At 48.0% G+C, this 26027-nt stretch overlaps 3 protein-coding genes across 49 annotated transcripts in view; all 3 read right to left on the reverse strand.

The window, feature by feature from the left end:
• Window positions 1–606: 606 nt before the first annotated feature.
• Window positions 607–13463, reverse strand: LOC127914345 (uncharacterized). Of its 47 annotated transcripts, none has more exons than XR_008088153.1 (9): window positions 10772–13463; window positions 10330–10644; window positions 9444–9506; window positions 8559–8747; window positions 8180–8494; window positions 7484–7862; window positions 5493–6658; window positions 5320–5408; window positions 607–5047 (listed from the first exon to the last, which is right to left on the reverse strand). XR_008088153.1 is itself a non-coding variant. In XM_052490088.1 (8 exons), exons 2-7 carry the CDS (start codon window positions 11246–11248, stop codon window positions 7503–7505), a joined length of 1719 nt encoding a protein of 572 aa, XP_052346048.1. In that variant the 5' UTR covers window positions 11249–11988; window positions 12348–13463; the 3' UTR covers window positions 607–6658; window positions 7484–7502. The 47 variants fall into 47 exon arrangements, 22 of the variants coding, with proteins under 22 accessions (XP_052346048.1, XP_052346061.1, XP_052346069.1 ...); XR_008088149.1 differs by having other exon boundaries at window positions 607–5141; XR_008088147.1 differs by having other exon boundaries at window positions 607–5408.
• Window positions 13464–14812: 1349 nt separating this feature from the next.
• LOC127914265 (glutamate receptor ionotropic, NMDA 2D-like) lies at window positions 14813–19692 on the reverse strand. The gene is made up of 3 exons (XM_052489271.1): window positions 18736–19692; window positions 15136–16001; window positions 14813–14864 (listed from the first exon to the last, which is right to left on the reverse strand). The coding sequence occupies exons 1-3, from the start codon at window positions 18958–18960 to the stop codon at window positions 14813–14815; spliced, it is 1143 nt and encodes a 380-aa protein (XP_052345231.1). The 5' UTR covers window positions 18961–19692.
• Window positions 19693–21218: 1526 nt separating this feature from the next.
• LOC127914346 (glutamate receptor ionotropic, NMDA 2D-like) overlaps window positions 21219–26027 on the reverse strand; it is a 163110-nt gene continuing 158301 nt past the window's right edge. The window contains exon 15 of the mRNA XM_052490111.1: window positions 21219–21325. Within this exon, the coding sequence (XP_052346071.1) occupies window positions 21321–21325 (5 nt within the window). The 3' untranslated portion in view covers window positions 21219–21320. The remainder of the gene's footprint in view (window positions 21326–26027) is intronic.

Below are 26027 nucleotides of genomic sequence, written 5' to 3' on the forward strand. Positions count from 1 at the left end.
AGGCAGAGTGTGTGATGTGTGCTGTAGTTGGGTTGAGAGTTGAGAGTTGAGGCAGGGTGTGTGATGTGTACTGTAGTTGGGTTGAGAGTTGAGGCAGAGTGTGTGATGTGTACTGTAGTTGGGTTGAGAGTTGAGAGTTGAGGCAGGGTGTGTGATGTGTACTGTAGTTGGGTTGAGAGTTGAGGCAGAGTGTGTGATGTGTGACTGTAGTTGGGTTGAGAGTTGAGGCAGAGTGTGTGATCTGTGCTGTTAGCCCTTCTGAGAGGAAGAAGAACTGTATTATGTGAGGTCAGTCCCGGCCAGATCAAATGGGGGAAAAACCAGGCCCATACACACACACACACACACACACACACACACACACACACACACACACACACACACACACACACACACACACACACACACACACACACACACACACACACACACACACACACACACACACACACACACACACACACACACACACACACACACACACACACACACACACACACACACACACACACACACACACACACAGACAGACAAAGATACACACAAATACCATTAAAGACAAAGACACAGAGAGGGGTTGTTAAGAAACACAGAGACACCCTGCAGTTATTTAAAGATAATCATATTTTTATGAAGCAATTCTCAGGAAGTAAGTGCAGCACTGACCCGCCAGCCCCACCCCCAGACAGACCACGTCAAAACAAACTAACTCATTTAGATCAGGGTATGGACCAGACCAGTCTGGGCTGTACACTACCAACAGCCTTAGCAACCTGCCTTAGCAACCCACCTTAGCCACCCACAAGTATACAGGTATACACAGGTACACTACACAATCATGATGGTTTCTAGGTGCTGTTCCAAGAGCACAGCAATGATAGCCTGGTTGCCAGTCTCTTTCTGCTTTAGCAAACGTATCTCAACACTATTATATATAGTGCCACTAGATTTTGGAACGCAGAAACAGATGGAGGACAGTCACCAGGCTAAAACACTGTTAGGTGGATCAGTGACACTGAATTCCATTTGAGTGAATGACTGAAAGTAGTGGTCCTATGATACCTGTATGGACCACAGTGAATGAGCTTTGTAATGACTTAACCTAGCATCCTGTTTAGATGTAGCTCTTATGTCACTAGGCCTGGTGAGTGCAACACATACCACTCCTATTTTTCCTTGAAATTGTTTCATGGCGAAACGCCGATGAGGACCCTGTTTGAACTCGGGAGTGCCATGCATTTTACTTCTCGGGTCAAAGGTGACAGAAAACTGAAACGTAAGGATGAATCATGACCATGGACCAATGACTGATCAGAACTCGTGGTCTACTTTGATCTTAGAGTGGACTGAAGACATGGACGTCAGACTGTAAGAAACAAAAATAGCATTTAACTCATGTAAACAGAGCAGCACTGAAAGGCAGAATACAGACCAGTGAAACACAGTTCTCCCTCACATATCTTATCATATATCTTATCACATATCACATATCTTATTACATATCTTATTACATATCACATATCTTATCATATATCTTATCACATATCACATATCTTATTACATAACTTACCACATATCTTATCATATATCTTATCATATATCTTATCATATATCTTATCACATATCTTATCCCACACAGAGTAAGGAGAGATAAGTCAAAAGAAAACAGACAACTCAAAACAATTATGTAATTAAGTTCTGTAGCCAAGATTATCTAAAATGTATATATTTATTTTTCTATCCAACATAATTGAACAGCACAACCTTACTCTGCACAGACATGAGATTGATAAGGTATAGTAAGCAGAGTAATATGTTAACCTTGATGATCCAATCATTCAGAGCGTGTGTGTGTGTGTGTGTGTGTGTGTGTGTGTGTGTGTGTGTGTGTGTGTGTGTGTGTGTGTGTGTGTGTGTGTGTGTGTGTGTGTGTGTGTGTGTGTGTGTGTGTGTGTGTGTGTGTGTGTGTGTGTGTGATGGGGGAGTTATTGACGCGTTGCTACAGAGTGTTGCTCAGTGGGAGCTCCAGGAACGAGGAACGATGAGATCCATTGGCTGAGTGATGTATGTGTGTGTATTAAATATGCATGCAGAGCACTGTGTGTGTGTGTATGTGTATAAGAGTGTGTGTGCAAGGGGGACTGTGTGTGTTTGTGTGTGCTTGCGTGGTATTATATAGAATCATGCCGCAGTGGGGTTACATACATTCAATAACACACACACACACACACTCACATACTAAAATGTACATACACACATGACTGTGCAGCACAACACTTTCAAACAAAATCACAGTCGCATATACACAAACATACACACAAACATACACACAAACATACACACAAACATGCACACACATTCCTAATGACCTCCAGATATTTCTGACTATGCAGTATCACTACCAGCCACTTTACAGCACCATCCCGGTGTTATCCACTATGCTGTACAATATCACACTATGCAGAACAGCACAGTTCAAACCGTGTGTTTTCAGTATGCACACACACACACAAGCATGCACCCCCCCCCTCCCCCACAATAAAAACATAGCCCAACAAAAGTAATTTTTTCTTGACAAAATGATTGATAGCACATCACATTTCCATAGTCAGCCAGTCAGCCAGTCATCAGTCCAGTTCAGTCCAGTTTAAGATGTAAGTAGTATAGAGAGCAGACACATGCAGTGCAACACCACCAAGTTAACCTTCAAACACTGTTCCAAGGTCAGGTTTAATTGTTCAATGCCCAATGATGATGGTTAGGAATGGTTGAGGGAGAGCAGATCCTAGACCAGAGCTTGAGGGCAACATGAAGGACATTATGCTACATTACATTACCCAGCAAGCACCAGGTGGGGGTGGTGTACCGGACGCCATAGAAACGCCATGGCAACACCACTGCAACATAGCAACTAAGGTTTATGTTGCTGCCAGGCAGTTTGGTACAGCCCAGACTTGCTACAGTGGCATGGTCGTCAGATGCACACTTCAATCACATCGTTAATAACATTGTTAATTCATTAATTCACTAATCAATCAATTAATTGATCATCATCTTCAACAATCAGTCAAAAGGAGCAAGAACACAGTATCTACTGGTCTCTGGGATTTTTTGCTAAGTGAGAGACAGACGGAGGGATAGACAGATTGAAATAGAAAGATGATCAAATAAACTAAACTAAAGGAAAATGGAAGTAAATGACAGATTTAGAGGTGAAAAGACTAGTGTGGAACGAACAGCTAAATAAGAGAGAGAGAGATGGAGAGACAGAGAGAGAGAGAGAGAGGCATAGAGAGAGAGGGATAGATAGAGAAATATTATGAATAGAAATAACAAAACAAATATATATAATGTTAGGTAGTACAACAGTTAGAGTGACAGACTGATAGATATATTAGATACAGGTAGATGGTAGAGAGATTAGACTTTTTTCTCATCTTTTTTTGTCACAGGCACTAATGTCTTCACAGTCATATAGGAGGTATCCAAATTCAAAATGATTTCAGTGTCTAGAATTGCTACAAAGCTAAAACATTTAAAACTAATCATCTAACACTTCCTCCAAGTGTACCAAACTTAACTCATATATATATATATACACACACACCTGTATGTATGTATATATATATGTATATATTTATTTGTACATATATATTTCTGTATAGATAAATGATAGAATTTTTAAATGATAAAATTGAATACAATAGTCAATAAAATATCTAAGTTAAATCACAGTATAACATGGTACATTCTCAAAAACATAGTATATATTAATATATTCTTTAATTCTCAGCAAAAAATTTAGCTACAAGGTTTTAAAAGTCACTTCTGTTCATGCAGTCACAGACTTCAGTATTAGCGCCTTGATACAACTCAATGATGCTCGATGACAACAGGCTTCAGCACTACTGATTGGTTTAAAATGACCTCATTCCAAACAGTAGAACTGTTTCCACGGTTTCCACTGTTGGGGCGCTGGGACGAGCGAGCTACCTCAAGGAAAGATGGCCGCCCTGGGTCCTAAGCTTTAGCTAGAGTACAGCTACACAAACCCCTCCACTGCAAGCCTCTGGGATTTCAATCGTCTAAACATGCAATGATTTCTGGGCTTTTCCAAGGTGTAAGGGGGCAGAAGGATCATGGGGACAACAAAACATCTCTCTATAACTATGATAAATTGTTTCCAAAATATGGCCCCTTGACAAAGCAGTATGTGCAGTAGAGAAAAGTAACTCAAAAGACCGTCCAACCTTTTGATCTATGACAACATGCACAAACCCAACTCGACCACATAGTCCCTCACATAGCCCCATCAAGCCCTCCATTCCAGCCAGGATCAACAGCATCCAAAAAGGAATACAAAGTCTAAAAGTTCTACATCATGTCAAAGCTACATTCAACTAGGAGAAGCTGGGGGTTCGGCTGTGGGCTGGTCTCAGAGTGAGAGAGCTGAGGTGAATACGTCATACCCATGGAGAGCATGACGCTGCATGACACAGCTCTTTTAGATGACCCACACAGATACACCAAAGCATGGTACGGACTATAGTTTTGGTTTAACAATGTATTTTGGCACTTTAATGCACTGTCTGTTTATTCTCTGTTTGACACCTGTTGAGTTGTTCATAAGGTGTAGCTGAGCAGGGTACTGTTCAGATGACCTGATCTGATCTGATCACCTGCACTTACACACTACTAGTTCTACTAGTTCCTCACATATCTGTATTGTGTAGAGATGAATGGATCTGATCTGATCTGATCTGACCTGATCACCTGCACTTACACACTACTAGTTCTACTAGTTCCTCACATATCTGTATTGTGTAGAGATGAGTGGATCTGATCTGATCTGATCTGACCTGATCACCTGCACTTACACACTACTAGTTCTTCTAGTTCCTCACAGATCTGTATTGTGTAGAGATGAATGGATCTGATCTGATCTGATCTGACCTGATCACCTGCACTTACACACTACTAGTTCTACTAGTTCTTCACATATCTGTATTGTGTAGAGATGAATGGATCTGATCTGATCTGATCTGACCTGATCACCTGCACTTACACACTACTAGTTCTACTAGTTCCTCACATATCTGTATTGTGTAGAGATGAGTGGATCTGATCTGATCTGATCTGACCTGATCACCTGCACTTACACACTACTAGTTCTTCTAGTTCCTCACAGATCTGTATTGTGTAGAGATGAGTGGATCTGATCTGATCTGACCTGATCACCTGCACTTACACACTACTAGTTCTTCTAGTTCCTCACAGATCTGTATTGTGTAGAGATGAGTGGATCTGATCTGATCTGACCTGATCACCTGCACTTACACACTACTAGTTCTACTAGTTCTTCACAGATCTGTATTGTGTAGAGATGAGTGGATCTGATCTGATCTGACCTGATCACCTGCACTTACACACTACTAGTTCTACTAGTTCTTCACAGATCTGTATTGTGTAGAGATGAGAGGATCTGATCTGACCTGATCACCTGCACTTACACACTACTAGTTCTACTAGTTCCTCACATATCTGTATTGTGTAGAGATGAGTGGATCTGAACAGTGCCTGGCCTAGGTCCACCCCGGGGAACAAGCCAACAGGCCTACAGGTTGTCACATAACTCAGCACTCCAAGTACTCTCAGTCTGCCATTGTATTATCATCACATTAAAGAGGGCAATATTGCTATTGATGACTTTTTTAATGACAGAACACAGTTACATCTCTATGTCCCACATAGTAGACTCCACTCCCACATAGTATTCCCCTCACAGTGGTATTACTACATCCGTCTTGCTGTGAAACTACATTTCTAATAATGACAGTAGTCAGGTATTGGCACAGTATTGTTCTTCACCATGGTATAATAACTATTGTGTGCTGTAATGACGGCACGTTGAGGGCTTATGGCTTATGGCTTTATGCGATGACCAATTGTGCTTCATAAGATGCATCTCCTTCACACTGGTGAGTGGGTCTCACAAGCAGGAGGGAATGAAAGGCCATGACAACTATTTTCAAATACACTGCTCAGGGTTTCAATGACTCCAAATGACTAAAGCTAAGCTGTCCTGATTCCTCCACATAATAACGGAATGTTTTACATCTTCAATGTAATGTCAAATGGACTCAGCTCAGAGATTTTCTCACTCAGTCCTCTCAAGCTTATTTGAATATTATGCAGCCATCTAGTGCCAACTGTAGATATTGCAACCAATCATTTCCTCCATCCTCTCTCCTAATAGAGAATGTTGTATTGCTCACGTGTGAAATACTATACGGATATAGTCATGAAAACAGATGACTGGAAACCAATTTGGCTTAAAAGCTGTGGAGTAGAAATTTGGCACTGCTTTCCAAACGTTTCTCACGTCCAAGTTCAGCCCCAGCCGACCTCCCTGCTGCCTGAAATACTAACAGAACAACACAGAGATAGAATAACTAAGCCCCAGCCGACCTCCCTGCTGCCTGAAATACTAACAGAACAACACAGAGATAGAATAACTAAGCCCCAGCCGACCTCCCTGCTGCCTGAAATACTAACATAAACAACACAGAGATAGAATAACTAAGCCCCAGCCGACCTCCCTGCTGCCTGAAATACTAACAGAACAACACAGAGATAGAATAACTAAGCCCCAGCCGACCTCCCTGCTGCCTGAAATACTAACAGAACAACACAGAGATAGAATAACTAAGCCCCAGCCGACCTCCCTGCTGCCTGAAATACTAACATAAACAACACAGAGATAGAATAACTAAGCCCCAGCCGACCTCCCTGCTGCCTGAAATACTAACATAAACAACACAGAGATAGAATAACTAAGCCCCAGCCGACCTCCCTGCTGCCTGAAATACTAACATAAACAACACAGAGATAGAATAACTAAGCCCCAGCCGACCTCCCTGCTGCCTGAAATACTAACATAAACAACACAGAGATAGAATAACTAAGCCCCAGCCGACCTCCCTGCTGCCTGAAATACTAACAGAACAACACAGAGATAGAATAACTAAGCCCCAGCCGACCTCCCTGCTGCCTGAAATACTAACATAAACAACACAGAGATAGAATAACTAAGCCCCAGCCGACCTCCCTGCTGCCTGAAATACTAACAGAACAACACAGAGATAGAATAACTAAGCCCCAGCCGACCTCCCTGCTGCCTGAAATACTAACATAAACAACACAGAGATAGAATAACTAAGCCCCAGCCGACCTCCCTGCTGCCTGAAATACTAACAGAACAACACAGAGATAGAATAACTAAGCCCCAGCCGACCTCCCTGCTGCCTGAAATACTAACAGAACAACACAGAGATAGAATAACTAAGCCCCAGCCGACCTCCCTGCTGCCTGAAATACTAACAGAACAACACAGAGATAGAATAACTAAGCCCCAGCCGACCTCCCTGCTGCCTGAAATACTAACAGAACAACACATGGATAGAATAACTAAGCCCCAGCCGACCTCCCTGCTGCCTGAAATACTAACATAAACAACACAGAGATAGAATAACTAAGCCCCAGCCGACCTCCCTGCTGCCTGAAATACTAACAGAACAACACATGGATAGAATAACTAAGCCCCAGCCGACCTCCCTGCTGCCTGAAATACTAACAGAACAACACATGGATAGAATAACTAAGCCCCAGCCGACCTCCCTGCTGCCTGAAATACTAACAGAACAACACAGAGATAGAATAACTAAGCCCCAGCCGACCTCCCTGCTGCCTGAAATACTAACAGAACAACACAGAGATAGAATAACTAAGCCCCAGCCGACCTCCCTGCTGCCTGAAATACTAACAGAACAACACATGGATAGAATAACTAAGCCCCAGCCGACCTCCCTGCTGCCTGAAATACTAACAGAACAACACAGAGATAGAATAACTAAGCCCCAGCCGACCTCCCTGCTGCCTGAAATACTAACATAAACAACACATGGATAGAATAACTAAGCCCCAGCCGACCTCCCTGCTGCCTGAAATACTAACAGAACAACACAGAGATAGAATAACTAAGCCCCAGCCGACCTCCCTGCTGCCTGAAATACTAACAGAACAACACAGAGATAGAATAACTAAGCCCCAGCCGACCTCCCTGCTGCCTGAAATACTAACATAAACAACACAGAGATAGAATAACTAAGCCCCAGCCGACCTCCCTGCTGCCTGAAATACTAACAGAACAACACATGGATAGAATAACTAAGCCCCAGCCGACCTCCCTGCTGCCTGAAATACTAACAGAACAACACAGAGATAGAATAACTAAGCCCCAGCCGACCTCCCTGCTGCCTGAAATACTAACAGAACAACACAGAGATAGAATAACTAAGCCCCAGCCGACCTCCCTGCTGCCTGAAATACTAACAGAACAACACAGAGATAGAATAACTAAGCCCCAGCCGACCTCCCTGCTGCCTGAAATACTAACAGAACAACACAGAGATAGAATAACTAAGCCCCAGCCGACCTCCCTGCTGCCTGAAATACTAACATAAACAACACAGAGATAGAATAACTAAGCCCCAGCCGACCTCCCTGCTGCCTGAAATACTAACAGAACAACACATGGATAGAATAAATAAGCCCCAGCCGACCTCCCTGCTGCCTGAAATACTAACAGAACAACACATGGATAGAATAACTAAGCCCCAGCCGACCTCCCTGCTGCCTGAAATACTAACAGAACAACACATGGATAGAATAACTAAGCCCCAGCCGACCTCCCTGCTGCCTGAAATACTAACATAAACAACACATGGATAGAATAACTAAGCCCCAGCCGACCTCCCTGCTGCCTGAAATACTAACAGAACAACACAGAGATAGAATAACTAAGCCCCAGCCGACCTCCCTGCTGCCTGAAATACTAACAGAACAACACAGAGATAGAATAACTAAGCCCCAGCCGACCTCCCTGCTGCCTGAAATACTAACATAAACAACACAGAGATAGAATAACTAAGCCCCAGCCGACCTCCCTGTTGCCTGAAATACTAACAAAACAACACATGGATAGAATAACTAAGCCCCAGCCGACCTCCCTGCTGCCTGAAATACTAACAGAACAACACAGAGATAGAATAACTAAGCCCCAGCCGACCTCCCTGCTGCCTGAAATACTAACAGAACAACACAGAGATAGAATAACTAAGCCCCAGCCGACCTCCCTGCTGCCTGAAATACTAACAGAACAACACAGAGATAGAATAACTAAGCCCCAGCCGACCTCCCTGCTGCCTGAAATACTAACAGAACAACACAGAGATAGAATAACTAAGCCCCAGCCGACCTCCCTGCTGCCTGAAATACTAACATAAACAACACAGAGATAGAATAACTAAGCCCCAGCCGACCTCCCTGCTGCCTGAAATACTAACAGAACAACACAGAGATAGAATAACTAAGCCCCAGCCGACCTCCCTGCTGCCTGAAATACTAACAGAACAACACATGGATAGAATAACTAAGCCCCAGCCGACCTCCCTGCTGCCTGAAATACTAACAGAACAACACAGAGATAGAATAACTAAGCCCCAGCCGACCTCCCTGCTGCCTGAAATACTAACATAAACAACACAGAGATAGAATAACTAAGCCCCAGCCGACCTCCCTGCTGCCTGAAATACTAACAGAACAACACAGAGATAGAATAACTAAGCCCCAGCCGACCTCCCTGCTGCCTGAAATACTAACAGAACAACACAGAGATAGAATAACTAAGCCCCAGCCGACCTCCCTGCTGCCTGAAATACTAACAGAACAACACAGAGATAGAATAACTAAGCCCCAGCCGACCTCCCTGCTGCCTGAAATACTAACAGAACAACACATGGATAGAATAACTAAGCCCCAGCCGACCTCCCTGCTGCCTGAAATACTAACAGAACAACACAGAGATAGAATAACTAAGCCCCAGCCGACCTCCCTGCTGCCTGAAATACTAACATAAACAACACAGAGATAGAATAACTAAGCCCCAGCCGACCTCCCTGCTGCCTGAAATACTAACAGAACAACACAGAGATAGAATAACTAAGCCCCAGCCGACCTCCCTGCTGCCTGAAATACTAACAGAACAACACATGGATAGAATAACTAAGCCCCAGCCGACCTCCCTGCTGCCTGAAATACTAACATAAACAACACAGAGATAGAATAACTAAGCCCCAGCCGACCTCCCTGCTGCCTGAAATACTAACAGAACAACACAGAGATAGAATAACTAAGCCCCAGCCGACCTCCCTGCTGCCTGAAATACTAACATAAACAACACAGAGATAGAATAACTAAGCCCCAGCCGACCTCCCTGCTGCCTGAAATACTAACAGAACAACACATGGATAGAATAACTAAGCCCCAGCCGACCTCCCTGCTGCCTGAAATACTAACAGAACAACACAGAGATAGAATAACTAAGCCCCAGCCGACCTCCCTGCTGCCTGAAATACTAACAGAACAACACAGAGATAGAATAACTAAGCCCCAGCCGACCTCCCTGCTGCCTGAAATACTAACAGAACAACACAGAGATAGAATAACTAAGCCCCAGCCGACCTCCCTGCTGCCTGAAATACTAACAGAACAACACATGGATAGAATAACTAAGCCCCAGCCGACCTCCCTGCTGCCTGAAATACTAACATAAACAACACATGGATAGAATAACTAAGCCCCAGCCGACCTCCCTGCTGCCTGAAATACTAACAGAACAACACAGAGATAGAATAACTAAGCCCCAGCCGACCTCCCTGCTGCCTGAAATACTAACAGAACAACACATGGATAGAATAACTAAGCCCCAGCCGACCTCCCTGCTGCCTGAAATACTAACAGAACAACACAGAGATAGAATAACTAAGCCCCAGCCGACCTCCCTGCTGCCTGAAATACTAACAGAACAACACAGAGATAGAATAACTAAGCCCCAGCCGACCTCCCTGCTGCCTGAAATACTAACAGAACAACACAGAGATAGAATAACTAAGCCCCAGCCGACCTCCCTGCTGCCTGAAATACTAACAGAACAACACAGAGATAGAATAACTAAGCCCCAGCCGACCTCCCTGCTGCCTGAAATACTAACAGAACAACACAGAGATAGAATAACTAAGCCCCAGCCGACCTCCCTGCTGCCTGAAATACTAACAGAACAACACATGGATAGAATAACTAAGCCCCAGCCGACCTCCCTGCTGCCTGAAATACTAACAGAACAACACATGGATAGAATAACTAAGCCCCAGCCGACCTCCCTGCTGCCTGAAATACTAACAGAACAACACAGAGATAGAATAACTAAGCCCCAGCCGACCTCCCTGCTGCCTGAAATACTAACATAAACAACACAGAGATAGAATAACTAAGCCCCAGCCGACCTCCCTGCTGCCTGAAATACTAACAGAACAACACAGAGATAGAATAACTAAGCCCCAGCCGACCTCCCTGCTGCCTGAAATACTAACAGAACAACACATGGATAGAATAACTAAGCCCCAGCCGACCTCCCTGCTGCCTGAAATACTAACAGAACAACACATGGATAGAATAACTAAGCCCCAGCCGACCTCCCTGCTGCCTGAAATACTAACAGAACAACACAGAGATAGAATAACTAAGAAGCTTTCAGGAGAAGAAAGAAAGAAAGAAAAAGACGGGAAATAAAGATCTCGCTACGTGTCTTTTTTTCTTCAGAATGTTCCGTTTGTGTCTGGAACACAGTGATGTCATCGTGCTCGTCAGCGGAATGACAAGAGTCTCTGTTCTGAGTTCTGATCGGACCAGAGGAGAAAGGACAGGCTCCGATGAGGTGGCGGAGAAAGTCTCCTGTTAAATCTAATTGGACAAAAGGGTTTGTAGTAAACATGACATCATGGGGGTTGGTATCCTTCCCTTCCGGGGGGCTTCGGTCGCACTAGATGGCCCTGAAGATGTCATGAGGTCAAAGTCATGTCACTGTCCTCCCTGGCCAATGAGAGATGAGAAGCCAGACAGAGCGTGTGTAAGAGAGAGGCGACTGCATTGCTTTTATATCAACCAACATACAAAAGGGGAGAGAGATGAAGGGGGGGGGTCTCTCCAACGTGAGGATGCAGTCTACCAATACAATTCAAAAGTGGGTTGATGTGACATGTCCCTCAGCCAATGGGGACAGGAGAGCTAGAGTCTGTGGGAGTGTTAAACAGGCGTTGGATCCTTACAGGAGCAGGCCGGTCTCTCCGCTACCAACGAGGTGTGTTCAGTCAGAGCCAGAGGGAGGGAGACGAGCATGTGTGTGTGTGTGTGTGTGTGTGTGTGTGTGTAAACATGACATCATTACTCACAGTTTGGAGACTTGTCTTATCCATTGTTCTGACTGGGGGAAGAGAGGAGGACCGACGATGACATCACAAAGCTCAGTTCCGACCGGAGGAGGAGTTCTGGAGCTGCTATCGCCCCAGACGACATGGCCTCGCTCTCACTCTCGATGTCATGGGACCCCTCCAGGCGGATGTAGGTGACCCTGGTGTGGCGCCTCACCGTGGCCCTCACCAGAACACGCACCAGGGACCGGGTTACTATGGTTCCGCTATCACCCACAGCGGAGACAGCCATGGTGCAGTCATCCCTAGTTGTTCCTGTAGCGATGGTCACTAGCTGAGGGTCATTTGTAGTCACCATAACAGCAGTCTCAGTTGCCGTGGCATCCAACGTTGCCAAGGCACCGCCGTTGGTAACAGTTGCCATGGTGTCAGTGGTTTCAGCGGCACTAGTGTCGGCTCGAGTGTCTCCCTCTCTCGTCTCCCCCTGTCATACCTCGCTCTCCAGGCTGGAGAAATGGGCGGAGCCTCGTCGGGAGCATAGGCTCTTTGCCTTGAGTGGCAGGTGGGGGGAGTAGAAGCGTCCGGGCTGAGGAACTGACCGTAGTCTCTGGTACAGGAGCTTAGCACTGGCCGAGGCAGAGGACGAGGAGGGAGGAGGAGGGATGGGCACCGGCAGGGAGGAGGATGAGGAAGGGGCACTAGGTTGGGGTTGAGGGGGCGAGAGGGAGGGCTGAGGGGGGTGATCCACTAACACTCCTGGCTGCTGTGTGCTGAGGCTGGCCTGGCTGCCTGACTTGGCCTGGCCCTGGTCTGGTTTGGGAGGGGGTTTGGGCCGTGAGCCCCCGCTGAAGCTGTGGCAGTGGGGGAGCAGCTCCTCCTGGCTGTGGGACAGGGCCGTGCTTTCTCTCTTCCCATGGCCGTGTGACCGCCCTTGGGGGTGCGGGTGCACATGGGGGTGGGGGTACTGACTACATGAACATGACACCCCAGACCCCTGGTTTCTATCTCGTGCGCGTCCCTTGCCCTTCCCCCTTCCTCCCCTTTTCCACTTCTTCTCTCCCTTCATTGGGAGTTTGTCGACAGACCAGTACCGTCGGGGAGGCGGGAGGTTTGCTGGAGGGGGGGGCCACTGGGACCCCAGACCTCCACTCCCTCCCCCTGATGCCCACCCTACTCCTGGCCCTGAACCCCAAGAATCTCCCCCCGCCCCCCCCCAGCCCTCCACTCGCCCTAGTATAGAGTCGTCTCTGCTGTTGATGCTGCCCCCTTTCTCTCTGGAGGGGTATGTGCCGAAAAACCAGCTCCCTCCCCCTATCCCCCCTATCCCACTACTCCCTGGTCCTCCAGCCCCCTCCCTCCCCTCCCAGTACCTCTCAAATTGCCCAAACTCCCTGATGAGCCCTCATCAGAGTAACTCTCCTCTGTTCTTGCCCTGTCTCTTTCTGACTCTGACACAGCACCTCTCCCACCCGCTCTCCTCACCCTCTCCTCCACCCGTTTCCTCGATCTGTCTCTCTGCCTCTCCGCCCCCACATCTTCCTCATCATCCTCCTCAGAGTCCCACTCATGGAAGGAGAGCCCCTCCTGGATGTTAGCCCTGCCTTTCTCATAGTGCATCAAAAGAGGCCTCTTCTCTCCTTCTCTCCTTCCCTCCCTTCTCTCCACCCCTCCACTCCTCCGCCTCTTGGAGAGTGAGATGAGGGGAGGCAGGGAGGAGGGGTGTGTTCCAGAGTTGGGGTCCCCCCCTTCCCCGTTTCCTCCACTCACCCAGAACTTGACCGAGGCGGGGAGTTTGGGGTAGAGATTACTGGGGGGTCGATGTCTGGAGTGGGAATGGGATGATTTGGGCCGCCTCTCCCTGCTCCTGCTGCTATCCTCCTCTCTATCACCCCCCTCTTCCTCTTCTCCCTCCCTCCTTCCTCGCTCCCTCTCTCCTGCCCATGCTGAATCTCTCCCTTTCTCCCCAAATGTACTACGATACTGGGTTTGAAAGGAAGAGTAGTCTGGCATCCCTCCTTCTCTCCCTCCATCCCCCACTCCCTCCCTATCTGCCTCCACATCCCCCTCTTCTTGCTCAGAACGCCCAGTCGATTTCTTCCTCTTCTTCAGCGCCTTCTTCTTCCTCTTCTTTTTCACCTTCCGTCTCTTCCTCTCTTTGTCTCGCTCTCGTTCCCTCTCCTCCCTCTTTTTCCTCTTCTTCTTCTTTTTCTTCTTCTCTTTATCTTTCCTCCTCTTCTTCTCTCGTTTCCTCTCGTCATTTCCTACTCCTCCACTGCGATCCCTCTCTCTCTCACCCCAGCCCGCCCACCACTCCTGTAACTGGGCCAACTGGCTACCTCCTCTCTCCCTGTCTCTCTCCCCTCGGGCAGGGCGTGGTTTTCGGGGTGGTATAGGTGGTGGCTGGCGCCCGTGACTGAGGGAGCGAGAGGAGATAATTGAACGCTGTCTGTCCCTCCCCCTCCCCAGGAGAAGACTGGACTCCTCGGTCAGCTCCTCATCCTCATCATCGTCCTCTGCGTCCAAACCTTCCCGCGTGCTCTGAGAGGTCAAGGAGGAGGAGGAGGAAGGAGAGGAGGAGCGAGAGGAGGAGGTAGAGGAAGAGGTGGATGATGTGTTAGAGGAAGAGGAGGAAGTTGAGCTGGTGTAGGGGAGTGAGGTGGAGGGGGAAGGGGGAGTGTAGGTGGGGGACATGGGCACGGTTACGGGGAGTGGGAGAGGAGGTGAGAGGGGGCGTCCCCTCCTCCCTCCACCATCCCTCGCTCCATCCCTTCCTCCTCCCCTGCGCCCCAGCGGTAGGATGTTCTCGTACAGAGGCCCGCCTGGCTCTTTGGGCTTCTTGGGCCGGCGCTTCCTCCAAAAGGATGAGGGGAGGGGGGGTGAGGGTTGTGGCAGCGGGGGGTTAGTGGGTAGAGGGACTGGGGTCACGCCCACAACTTGGCTTTTAGGAGGTAGCCGAGGCGTCCCCAAAGGTTTGACCCCTCCCTTCCCCTGACACCCAGCACCACCACCTCCCACCACCCTCCTCCCCACCCCCTGGTCAGGACCTTTCTCTGAGTAGAAGGCCACAGTGGCGGGAGGGGGTTGAGGGTGGCTCCTGGGGGCTGTTTTGGGGGTCTGGGACCCTGCCGGCTGGTCCATACAGGGCCCCAGACCCTCAGGGTCGATGGGTCCATAGTAGCGTTTATATCCATCCAGCCCCCCACCACCACCAACTCCCACTCCTCCAGCTGTCGTACCCCAGGTCGGAGCCACCTTCTGGGGGAAGGGTCCCATGTCTGCGACGGTCCCGCGCACGGCCATGGGGTTGGTGGCGGTCCCAGCCTTGGGCAGCCTCCAGCGGTCCACCACGGCCAGTCTGCGATCAGGCCGGGGGAGGAATGTGGAGCAGGGCAGGGGCGCCCCCAGCATGGGAGTGTTGGAGGGCCCCAGCGCCGTCCCAGAATGCACCACGGTGGGAGGGGATCCAGGTAGTTGTGTTTTGTAGACGGGCTGTGACTGTTGCTGCTGTTGCTGCTGCGCCATGGTCAGGGCCGGGTTGGTTGACGACGCACCGACCAAGTGTGGCGGGGGCGGGACTGTTACCATGGTGCCATGATGGTGGGGGAGCATAGCCATGGAGGATTTGGCCCCACCCGGCGTGGTTTCATCCTCAAAGCTACAACAACTGTACATGCCCTGGTAGAGAGGGAGAAATAGAGAACAAGCGGGGAATGGCAATGAACATTCAATCATGTATTAATAGAATCAAATCAAACATGCCCTATGTGACTGAGGGACGAGCAGTTATCAGTCAAGATGTATGCATGATACAGTGCCTTGCGAAAGTATTCGGCCCCCTTGAACTTTGCAACCTTTTGCCACACTTCAGGCTTCAAACATAAAGATATAAAACTGTATTTTTTTGTGAAGAATCAACAACAAGTGGGACACAATCATGAAGTGGAACGACATTTATTGGATATTTCAAACTTTTTTAACAAATCAAAAGCTGAAGAATTGGGCGTGCAAAATTATTCAGCCCCTTTACTTTCAGTGCAGCAAACTCTCTCCAGAAGTTCAGTGAGGATCTCTGAATGATCCAATGTTGACCTAAATGACTAATGATGATAAATACAATCCACCTGTGTGTAATCAAGTCTCCGTATAAATGCACCTGCACTGTGATAGTCTCAGAGGTCCGTTAAAAGCGCAGAGAGCATCATGAAGAACAAGGAACACACCAGGCAGGTCCGAGATACTGTTGTGAAGAATTTTAAAGCCGGATTTGGATACAAAAAGATTTCCCAAGCTTTAAACATCCCAAGGAGCACTGTGCAAGCGATAATATTGAAATGGAAGGAGTATCAGACCACTGCAAATCTACCAAGACCTGGCCGTCCCTCTAAACTTTCAGCTCATACAAGGAGAAGACTGATCAGAGATGCAGCCAAGAGGCCCATGATCACTCTGGATGAACTGCAGAGATCTACAGCTGAGGTGGGAGACTCTGTCCATAGGACAACAACCAGTCGTATATTGCACAAATCGGGCCTTTATGGAAGAGTGGCAAGAAGAAAGCCATTTCTTAAAGATATCCATAAAAAGTGTTGTTTAAAGTTTGCCACAAGCCACCTGGGAGACACACCAAACATGTGGAAGAAGGTGCTCTGGTCAGATGAAACCAAAATTGAACTTTTTGGCAACAATGCAAAACGTTATGTTTGGCGTAAAAGCAACACAGCTCATCACCCTGAACACACCATCCCCACTGTCAAACATGGTGGTGGCAGCATCATGGTTTGGGCCTGCTTTTATTCAGCAGGGACAGGGAAGATGGTTAAAATTGATGGGATGATGAATGGAGCCAAATACAGGACCATTCTGGAAGGAAACCTGATGGAGTCTGCAAAAGACCTGAGACTGGGACGGAGATTTGTCTTCCAACAAGACAATGATCCAAAACATAAAGCAAAATCTACAATGGAATGGTTAAAAAAATAAACATATCCAGGTGTTAGAATGGCCAAGTCAAAGTCCAGACCTGAATCCAATCGAGAATCTGTGGAAAGAACTGAAAACTGCTGTTCACAAATGCTCTCCATCCAACCTCACTGTCACGAATATTACCGAAGGTGACTCCCCTTCTTGTTCGGGTGGCGCTCGGCGGTCGTCGTCGCTGGTCTACTAGCTATCACCGATCCGTTGTTCTGTGTTCCTTTGGTTTTGTCTGATTGGTATCACCTGTTTCTTGTCCGTTATTATTTCTATTCATTTTGTTTTACTACTTTTGTTCATGTATTTTTTCCTGGACATTAAAGCGTGTTTTTCCCACATCCTTTGCTCTCTGCGCCTGACTCCACACCTCTTCACATATTTTACGTAACACTCACGTAAACAGCTCGAGCTGTTTTGCAAGGAGGAATGGGAAAAAATGTCAGTCTCTCGATGTGCAAAACTGATAGAGACATACCCCAAGCGACTTACAGCTGTAATCGCAGCAAAAGGTGGCGCTACAAAGTATTAACTTAAAGGGGCTGAATAATTTTGCACGCCCAATTTTTCAGTTTTTGATTTGTTAATGTCACGCCTTGGTCTTAGTGTTTTGTGTTTTCGTTGATTGTTTGGTCAGGCCAGGGTGTGACATGGGTTTGTTTTGTTATATTTCGTATTGGGGTTTTGTGGTTATTGGGATTGCGGCTAAGTAGGGGTGTTGTATGGGCTTGGCTGCCTGAGGCGGTTCTCAATCAGAGTCAGGTGATTCTCATTGTCTCTGATTGGGAACCGTATTTAGGTAGCCTGGGTTTCGCTTTGTATTTCGTGGGTGATTGTTCCTGTCTCTGTGTAGTGTTCACCAGATAGGCTGTAATAGGTTTCACGTTCCGTTTGTTCTTTTGTATGTATTAGTTATTTCATGTATCGTTCCGTTTTTCTTAATTTAAGACAATAGTAACCACCACGCTGCATTTCGGTCCGACTCTCTTTTGACAAACGAAGAACACCGTTACAGTTAAAAAAGTTTGAAATATCCAATAAATGTCGTTCCACTTCATGATTGTGTCCCACTTGTTGTTGATTCTTCACAAAAAAATACAGTTTTATATCTTTATGTTTGAAGCTTGAAATGTGGCAAAAGGTCGCAAAGTTCAAGGGGGCCGAATACTTTCGCAAGGCACTGTATATATTTGTATGTGTTGTTTCTATCAAGGTCATCGTCAAGGTTACCATACATCCTGAGTGTTAGAGGAATTGAATCCCAATTAATCCTGTGAATTGACAGAGTGGAAATGGAATTGACCTCAACATCCACTTCACACACACACGTCACACGCGCACGGACACATGCACACGCACACACCGACACACACACATAAGATACCTCTATCTCTTGACCCCCCCCACACACACGCCATTTCCCACCACACAAACTCACCCTACTGATGGCCAGTAGGAAGTCCAGTCTCCCGGAGCTGGTAGCCATGCAGTGTCTGAGCCGCCAGTAGACCAGGTGCTCCCAGGCAAATACCAGCAGACTGAGCCCCATAGCCACCAGCAGCATGTAGAAGACACCTGCCATGTTGTCTATGTCCAGCTTACTGCTCATCACCTCAATCTTATCATTGTGACAGATACCAGACAGCCACAGACGCTCCAGCATCTCAATCTCATCTGGGGAGGGGGGAGAGGGGAGTGAAACAGGGAGAAGGGGAATAGGGGTAGGGACAGGGAGAGATGAGGGATTGGGAGAGGGACAGGGAGAGATGGGGGATAGGGAGAGGGAGAGGGACAGGAGAGATGGGGGATAGGGAGAGGGACAGGAGAGATGGGGGATAGGGAGTGGGACAGAGCGAGATAGGGAGTAGGGAGAGGGACAAAGAGATGGGGGAAATGGAGAGGGACAGAGAGAGATGGGGGAGGGGAGAGGGACAGAGCGAGATGGGGATAGAGAGATGAACAGAGAGATATGGGGGAGAGGGACAGAGAGGGTTGGGGATAGGGAGAGGGAGAGGGACAGAGAGAGATGTGGGATAGGGAGACAGACAGAGAGAGATGTGGGAGGGGAGAGGGACAGAGAGAGTTGTGGGATAGGGAGAGGGACAGAGAGAGTTGGAGATAGGGAGAGGGACAGAGAGAGTTGTGGGATAGGGAGAGGGACAGAGAGAGTTGTGGGATAGGGAGAGGGACAGAGAGAGTTGGAGATAGGGAGAGGGACAGAGAGAGTTGTGGGATAGGGAGAGGGACAGAGAGAGTTGGAGAGAGGGTGCAAAAGGAGGTGAAGAGGAGGCAGGCAGAAAGGGATTAATGCAAAAGAGAGAATTGGGGAGGGAAGGGGAAATGAAGGTGAAAGAGGAGGAGTTAGGATTAGGGAGTAGGGGGAGGTTGGAGGAGGAGAAGAGAGGAGGACAGGAGTGTAGGATTACAGAGTAGGGAGAGGTTGGAGGAGGAGGAGTGAGGAGGACAGGAGTGGAGGGTTAGGGAGTAGGGGGAGGTTGGAGGAGGAGGAGTAGGAGGAGTAGAGAGGAGAACAGGAGTGGAGGGTAAAGGAGTAGGGAGAGGTTGGAGGAGGTGGAGGAGTAGAGAGGAGAACATGAGTGGAGGGTTAAGGAGTAGGGAGAGGTTGGAGGAGGAGTAGAGAGGAGAACATGAGAGGAGTGTAAAGGAGTAGGGAGAGGTTGGAGGGGGTGGAGGAGTAGAGAGGAGAACATGAGTGGAGGGTTAAGGAGTAGGGAGAGGTTGGAGGAGGAGGAGCGAGGAGGACAGGAGTGGAGGGTTAGGGAGTAGGGGGAGGTTGGAGGAGGAGGAGTAGGAGGAGTAGAGAGGAGAACAGGAGTGGAGGGTGAAGGAGTAGGGAGAGGTTGGAGGAGGTGGAGGAGTAGAGAGGAGAACATGAGTGGAGGGTTCAGGAGTAGGGAGAGGTTGGAGGAGGAGTAGAGAGGAGAACATGAGAGGAGTGTAAAGGAGTAGGGAGAGGTTGGAGGAGGTGGAGGAGTAGAGAGGAGAACATGAGTGGAGGGTTAAGGAGTAGGGAGAGGTTGGAGGAGGAGGAGCGAGGAGGACAGGAGTGGAGGGTTAGGGAGTAGGGAGAGGTTGGAGGAGGTGGAGGAGTAGAGAGGAGAACATGAGTGGAGGGTTAAGGAGTAGGGAGAGGTTGGAGGAGGAGTAGAGAGGAGAACAGGAGTGGAGGATTACGGAGTAGGGAGAGGTTGGAGGAGGAGGAGCGAGGAGGACAGGAGTGGAGGGTTAGGGAGTAGGGAGAGGTTGGAGGAGGTGGAGGAGTAGAGAGGAGAACATGAGTGGAGGGTTAAGGAGTAGGGAGAGGTTGGAGGAGGAGTAGAGAGGAGAACAGGAGTGGAGGATTAAGGAGTAGGGAGAGGTTGGAGGACAAGGAGAGAGAAGAACATGAGAGTAGGGTAAAGGAGTAGGGAGAGGTTGGAGGAGGTGGAGGAGTAGAGAGGAGAACATGAGTGGAGGGTTAAGGAGTAGGGAGAGGTTGGAGGAGGTGGAGAGAGGAGGACAGGAGTGGAGGGTTAGGGAGTAGGGCGAGGTTGGAGGACGAGGATAGAGGAGAGCATGAGTGGAGGGTAAATGAGTAGGGAGAGGTTGGAGGACGAGGAGAAAGGAGAACATGAGTGGAGGGTAAAGGAGCAGGGAGAGGTTGGAGGAGTAGAGATGAGAACATGAGTCGAGGGTTAGGGAGTAGGGAGAGGTTGGAGGAGAAGAGAGGAGGACAGGAGAGGAGGGTTAGTGTTAGCTGTGTGTGTGTGGGTGCATGCGCGCACGCGCGTCTGTGTGTTTGAGAGAAAGAGTGTCTGTGTCTGTGTGTGTGTGTGTGTGTGTGTGTGTGTGTGTGTGTGTGTGTGTGTGTGTGTGTGTGTGTGTGTGTGTGTGTGTGTGTGTGTGTGTGTGTGTGTGTGTGTGTCCTTAGCACTAAAGGGAGGTCCTCAGGCCCTCTGTTTGCTCCTCATTCAAGGTGACTCCTCAAGGTCAATGGTCAACAATGGTAAAGGTCTGTTTTTGTCAAGCTTCAACAGTACGGCAAAATGAGAAGAGAAGGAGGAGGAGAGAGAGTTAAAGAAAGAGAGAGAGGGGGTAGAAGAGGAGGAGGAGGAGAGAGAGTTAAAGAAAGAGAGAGAGGGGGTAGAAGAGGAGGAGGAGGAGAGAGAGTTAAAGAAAGAGAGAGAGGGGGTAGAAGAGGAGGAGGAGGAGAGAGAGTTAAAGAAAGAGAGAGAGGGGTAGAAGAGGAGGAGGAGGAGAGAGAGTTAAAGAAAGAGAGAGAGGGGGTAGAAGAGGAGGAGGAGGAGAGAGAGTTAAAGAAAGAGAGAGAGGGGGTAGAAGAGAAGGAGGAGGAGAGAGAGTTAAAGAAAGAGAGAGAGGGGGTAGAAGAGAAGGAGGAGGAGAGAGAGTTAAAGAGAGAGAGAGAGGGGTAGAAGAGGAGGAGGAGGAGAGAGAGTTAAAGAAAGAGAGAGAGAGAGGGGGGTAGAAGAGGAGGAGGAGGAGAGAGAGTTAAAGAAAGAGAGAGGGGGTAGAAGAGGAGGAGGAGGAGGAGAGAGAGTTAAAGAGAGAGAGAGAGGGGGTAGAAGAGGAGGAGGAGGAGAGAGAGTTAAAGAAAGAGAGAGAGAGGGGGTAGAAGAGAAGGAGGAGGAGGGAGAGTTAAAGAGAGAGAGAGAGGGGGTAGAAGAGGAGGAGGAGGAGAGAGAGTTAAAGAAAGAGAGAGAGGGGGTAGAAGAGAAGGAGGAGGAGAGAGAGTTAAAGAGAGAGAGAGAGGGGGTAGAAGAGGAGGAGGAGGAGAGAGAGTTAAAGAAAGAGAGAGAGGGGGTAGAAGAGGAGGAGGAGGAGAGAGAGTTAAAGAGAGAGCGAGAGGGGGTAGAAGAGGAGGAGGAGGAGAGAGAGTTAAAGAGAGAGAGAGAGAGAGAGGGGGTAGAAGAGGAGGAGGAGGAGAGAGAGTTAAAGAGAGAGAGAGAGGGGGTAGAAGAGAAGGAGGAGGAGAGAGAGTTAAAGAAAGAGAGAGAGAGAGAGAGAGAGGGGGGTAGAAGAGGAGGAGGAGGAGAGAGAGTTAGAGAGAGAGAGAGAGAGAGAGAGAGAGGGGGTAGAAGAGGAGGAGGAGAGAGAGAGAGTTAAAGAGAGAGAGAGAGAGAGAGAGGGGGGTAGAAGAGGAGGAGGAGGAGAGCGAGTTAAAGAAAGAGAGAGAGAGAGAGAGAGAGAGAGGGGTAGAAGAGGAGGGGATGAACAATGACAAATAAGGTAGATGTAAAATAAGCCTCAAAACATTATAACCCTAGAACATAACATTAGAACTGAGAGCAAATAAAGAGAGGAGCGAGAAACAGACAGGGAAGGAGGAAGAGAAGAGGGAGAGTGGATAAAAATAAGTAAAGAGAAAGAGAGGGAAGGAAGGAGTGAGGGAGAGAAGCAGATGTAGAGTTATATATATATATATATATAAATAACTCTACATCTGCTTCTCTCCCTCACTCCTTCCTTCATATATATATATATATATAGTGGGAGAGAGGGAAAGAGAAGGAGAGAGGAAATCTTTCTCTGTCCACGACCACAGTGTGCCAGGGGAAAGAGAGGAGCGAGGGAACAAGGGAGGCAGAGACGGAGGACGAGAGGCAGAGATTTTGTCATCATGACAAACAGCAGGTACACTCTTCAGTTTGAAGAGGATGAGAGGAGAAGAAAAGGGGTAAAATGTGACACATTAGAGAGAAGCGAAGGAGAAGAATAACAGACAGGGAGAAGAAGAGAGAAGGGAGAGCTTGGAGATTAGAATCATTTAAATGTGGTGGAAGGATGGTCAGAATCTATATCATGGTGGTAGGCTCAGGTGGGATAGGGGATTCTCATCTGCTGACCGAGAGGGAACATGTTTGTCTTTCTCATTAATGAATACTAGCCTACCCACAAGCACAGGGGTCCTATGCCCTCTCTGATTGGCTGATAGGGAGACTGCTTGTGTAACCATAGTGATGGACAGACAGGTAACAGATGTATGATTCATTGAGGGATTAAAAAATTATTTAGCTGAGACGAATGCAATGAAAGTACGATCACAACAACCACTATTACTGCTTTACTATCATAACAACCACTATTACTGCTTTGCTATCATAACAACCACTACTTCTGCTCTACTATCACAACAACCACTACTACTACTACTCTACTATCACAACAACCACTACTACTACTGCTATACTATCATAACAACCACTACTACTACCACTCTACTATCATAACAACCACTACTACTACTGCTATACTATCATAACAACCACTACTACTACCACAACAACCACTACTACGACCAGTCTACTATCACAACAACCACTACTATTACCACTCTACTATCATAACAACCACAACCACTACCACTCTACTATCATAACAACCACCACTACTGCTCTACTATCACAACAACCACTACTGCTACCACTCTACTATCACAACAACCACCACTACTACTGCTATACTATCAGAACAACCACTACTACTACCACTCTACTATCATAACAACCACTACTACTACTGCTCTACTATCATAACAACCACTACTACCACTCTACTATCATAACAACCACTAAAACTACCACTCTACTATAATAACAACCACTATTACTGTGTTACTATCATAACAACCACTACTACTACCACTCTACTATCATAACAACAACTACTACTACCACTCTACTATCACAACAACCACTACTACTACCACTCTACTATCACAACAAACACTACTACTACTGCTCTACTATCATAACAATCACCACTACTAACTGTCTACTATCATAACAACCACTACTACGACCACTCTACTATCATAACAACCACTACTACTACCACTCTACAATCATAACAACCACTACTACTACTGCTCTACTATCATAACAACCACTACTACAACCACTCTACTATCACAACAACCACTGTACTATCACAATAACCACGACTACTAGTGCTCTACTATCACAACAACCACTACTACTACTGCTCTACTATCACAACAACCACTACTACTACTGTTATACTATCATAACAACCACTACTACTACCACTCTACTATCATAGCAACCACTACTACTACCACTCTACTATCACAACAACCACTACTACGACCAGTCTACTATCACAACAACCACTACTATTACCACTCTACTATCATAACAACCACTACCACTACCACTCTACTATCATAACTATCGCTGGTTCTGCTCACACTGCCCTACCCTGTGCTCTGACCTCTTTCTCCCCTCTCTCTCCAGATGAAATCTCGCATCTTGTGACGGCCGCCCGCCCAACAACCTGCCCGCTCGACCCTATCCCCTCCTCTCTTCTCCAGACCATTTCCGGAGACCTTCTCCCTTACCTCACCTCGCTCATCAACTCATCCCTGATCGCTGGCTACGTCCCTTCCGTCTTCAAGAGAGCGAGAGTTGCACCCCTTCTGAAAAAACCTACACCTCGATCCCTCCGATGTCAACAACTACAGACCAGTATCCCTACTTTCTCTTCTCTCCAAAACTCTTGAACGTGCCGTCCTTGGCCAGCTCTCCCGCTATCTCTCTCAGAATGACCTTCTTGATCCAAATCAGTCAGGTTTCAAGACTAGTCATTCAACTGAGACTGCTCTTCTCTGTATCACGGAGGCGCTCCGCACTGCTAAAGCTAACTCTCTCTCTCTGCTCTCATCCTTCTAGACCTATCGGCTGCCTTCGATACTGTGAACCATCAGATCCTCCTCTCCACCCTCTCCGAGTTAGGCATCTCCGGCGCGGCCCACGCTTGGATTGCGTCGTACCTGACAGGTTGCTCCTACCAGGTGGCGTGGCGAGAATCTGTCTCCTCACCACACGCTCTCACCACTGGTGTCCCCCAGGGCTCTGTTCTAGGCCCTCTCCTATTCTCGCTATACACCAAGTCACTTGGCTCTGTCATAACCTCACATGGTCTCTCCTATCATTGCTATGCAGACGACACACAATTAATCTTCTCCTTTCCCCCTTCTGATGACCAGGTGGCGAATCGCATCTCTGCATGTCTGGCAGACATATCAGTGTGGATGACGGATCACCACCTCAAGCTGAACCTCGGCAAGACGGAGCTGCTCTTCCTCCCGGGGAAGGACTGCCCGTTCCATGATCTCGCCATCACGGTTGACAACTCCATTGTGTCCTCCTCCCAGAGCGCTAAGAACCTTGGCGTGATCCTGGACAACACCCGGTCGTTCTCAACTAACATCAAGGCGGTGGCCCGTTCCTGTAGGTTCATGCTCTACAACATCCGCAGAGTACAACCCTGCCTCACACAGGAAGTGGCGCAGGTCCTAATCCAGGCACTTGTCATCTCCCGTCTGGATTACTGCAACTCGCTGTTGGCTGGGCTCCCTGCCTGTGCCATTAAACCCCTACAACTCATCCAGAACGCCGCAGCCCTTCTGGTGTTCAACCTTCCCAAGTTCTCTCACGTCACCCCGCTCCTCCGCTCTCTCCACTGGCTTCCAGTTGAAGCTCGCATCCGCTACAAGACCATGGTGCTTGCCTACGGAGCTGTGAGGGGAACGGCACCTCAGTACCTCCAGGCTCTGATCAGGCCCTACACCCAAACAAGGGCACTGCGTTCATCCACCTCTGGCCTGCTCGCCTCCCTACCACTGAGGAAGTACAGTTCCCGCTCAGCCCAGTCAAAACTGTTCGCTGCTCTGGCCCCCAATGGTGGAAC

The sequence above is a fragment of the Oncorhynchus keta genome, chromosome 31 (assembly GCF_023373465.1).
Source record: "Oncorhynchus keta strain PuntledgeMale-10-30-2019 chromosome 31, Oket_V2, whole genome shotgun sequence".
Lineage (NCBI taxonomy): Eukaryota > Metazoa > Chordata > Actinopteri > Salmoniformes > Salmonidae > Oncorhynchus > Oncorhynchus keta.

What these genes read in the sequence shown, in the direction of transcription:
- LOC127914345 (XM_052490088.1), bottom strand. Translation starts at nt 11,248, where the DNA reads ATGTGTTGTTCTGTTAGTATTTCAGGCAGCAGGGAGGTCGGCTGGGGC. An exon ending in GTATTTCAGGCAGCAGGGAG is followed by an intron (nt 10,645 to 10,771) that starts GTCGGCTGGGGC and finishes GGCAGCAGGGAG; the next exon opens with GTCGGCTGGGGCTTAGTTAT. An exon ending in GTATTTCAGGCAGCAGGGAG is followed by an intron (nt 8,495 to 8,558) that starts GTCGGCTGGGGC and finishes GGCAGCAGGGAG; the next exon opens with GTCGGCTGGGGCTTAGTTAT.
- LOC127914265 (XM_052489271.1), bottom strand. Translation starts at nt 18,960, where the DNA reads ATGCTGGAGCGTCTGTGGCTGTCTGGTATCTGTCACAATGATAAGATT. An exon ending in TCCTACTGGCCATCAGTAGG is followed by an intron (nt 16,002 to 18,735) that starts GTGAGTTTGTGT and finishes CCTCTCTACCAG; the next exon opens with GGCATGTACAGTTGTTGTAG. An exon ending in AAAGAGCCAGGCGGGCCTCT is followed by an intron (nt 14,865 to 15,135) that starts GTACGAGAACAT and finishes TTGACCTCTCAG; the next exon opens with AGCACGCGGGAAGGTTTGGA.